Below are 1,775 nucleotides of genomic sequence, written 5' to 3' on the forward strand. Positions count from 1 at the left end.
ACTTTATTGATCCCAGTGGGAAATTACACAAATTAAATTATTAGTGTTTGTGGTGCAAACAAATATATACTGTATGTATATATTTGTGAATAAATTAAAGAAAATTCTCTCAAACCTAATTTTTAAACACAGTCAAAATGTCATTCTGAAGGGATCTTGTGTTCATATGTTTGAGTAGCAGTACTAAAATGTAAAAATACAACTAAAAGAATGACCTTTTGTAATCTGTAATTTCTTAATTTTTAGCCTAATATGAGGTGTGATTTAATTATAGTTGAAAATCAAAACCTGTTCAATACTTAATAGTTCACATTCACAACTTGTCTTATTCAAAACCAGGCCATGATGGAGTCTGGCATCCTTGAACTGGACAACCCTGTACATATGTAAGTCAAGGTTTGTCACATAATTAAGCAGCAATATGAAAGTAAGCAAACTGGGAATTCCTTTGGTTTAATTTGTCCTTATTAAAAATTGGTTTTGTTTAATCTGTAAAGCAACATCAAATAAACTGGAAATAAATGGCGTAGTCCAAGAGGTCTGCGTCAACTATGTGCAGCACATCTCCATTTCCTTTAAATACAAGAATAATAATGGAGATTTTGAAGAAAGAAAGAAAGAAAGAAGAAAAATGTAATCTGAACACTACCTTCAATCAAACCACCCATTTATTTCCATTTTTCTTCTTTCTTTCTTTCTTTCTTCAAAATCTCCATTATTATTCTTGTATTTAAAGGAAATGGAGATGTGCTGCACATAGTTGACGCAGACCTCTTGGACTACGCCATTTATTTCCAGTTTATTTGATGTTGCTTTACAGATTAAACAATACCAATTTTTAATAAGGACAAATTAAACCAAAGGAATTCCCAGTTTGCTTACTTTCATATTGCTGCTTAATTATGTGACAAACCTTGACTTACATACAGTATGTACAGGGTTGTCCAGTTCAAGGATGCCAGACTCCATCATGGCCTGGTTTTGAATAAGACAAGTTGTGAATGTGAACTATTAAGTATTGAACAGGTTTTGATNGGATATGGAGATGTGCTGCACATAGTTGACGCAGACCTCTTGGACTACGCCAAGCAATTCATCTGTGACAGAGAAGAGCCTTCACTGGTTGCCAACCAGGAATTTAGAGACCTGTGCCAGACCATTTTGGGAAACAGTCAACTACCATGCACACCTGATGGTTGCCTTGCTGCATACCTCATGCTGGTCCAAGACTTCACAAGTGCCCTGAACAGAAATGCAGTTCCTGCACCTTCTACATTTGCAGAGGCAAATGACATCTATATATTTCTGAAGAGACAGAGGATGTAAGATGCAAGAAGGAACATTTACCATGACCAACAAAATGTGACTTTGTTTGGTAACATTTATTTGTCTTTCTTTACATTCTCCAAATAATGTTGGAACACCTTGGCCAACAACATTCACAAGAAATATTTGAAATACAACAAAAACTTTGTGTCATGTCTAACAATGCACAGTGATTAATTCTTTCTGCAGAACATTGTTTAGTAAGGTTACATGTTCTTCCTACACATTTACATTAGAAAAGAACATCTATATAAAAAATGATGTAAGATGCATCGAACATTTCCCATGACCAACAAAATGTGACTTTGTTTAATAACATTTGTCTTTCTTTACATTCTCTAAATGATTTTGGAACTCCTTGGCAACAACACACTGCAAAAACTGTCCATCTAACCAAGTTTTAAAATCTTACATCCAGCCAAAAAGTCTTTTTGATCTTGTTTTGAGAC

The 1,775-nt window shown here is 34.3% G+C and overlaps 1 protein-coding gene across 1 annotated transcript in view; it reads left to right on the forward strand.

Annotated features, from left to right (window-relative positions):
* The window catches only part of LOC106528628 (uncharacterized), a gene marked incomplete at its 5' end in the record, with an annotated part of 4,106 nt that extends 2,637 nt beyond the window's left edge, over positions 1-1,469 (forward strand). The window contains 1 exon segment of the mRNA XM_014023842.1: positions 1,036-1,469. Within this exon segment, the coding sequence (XP_013879296.1) occupies positions 1,036-1,326 (291 nt within the window).
* Between the last annotated feature and the right edge of the window lie 306 nt (positions 1,470-1,775).

The sequence above is a fragment of the Austrofundulus limnaeus genome, unplaced genomic scaffold, assembly GCF_001266775.1.
Source record: "Austrofundulus limnaeus strain Quisiro unplaced genomic scaffold, Austrofundulus_limnaeus-1.0 Scaffold392, whole genome shotgun sequence".
Taxonomy (NCBI): Eukaryota; Metazoa; Chordata; class Actinopteri; order Cyprinodontiformes; family Rivulidae; genus Austrofundulus; species Austrofundulus limnaeus.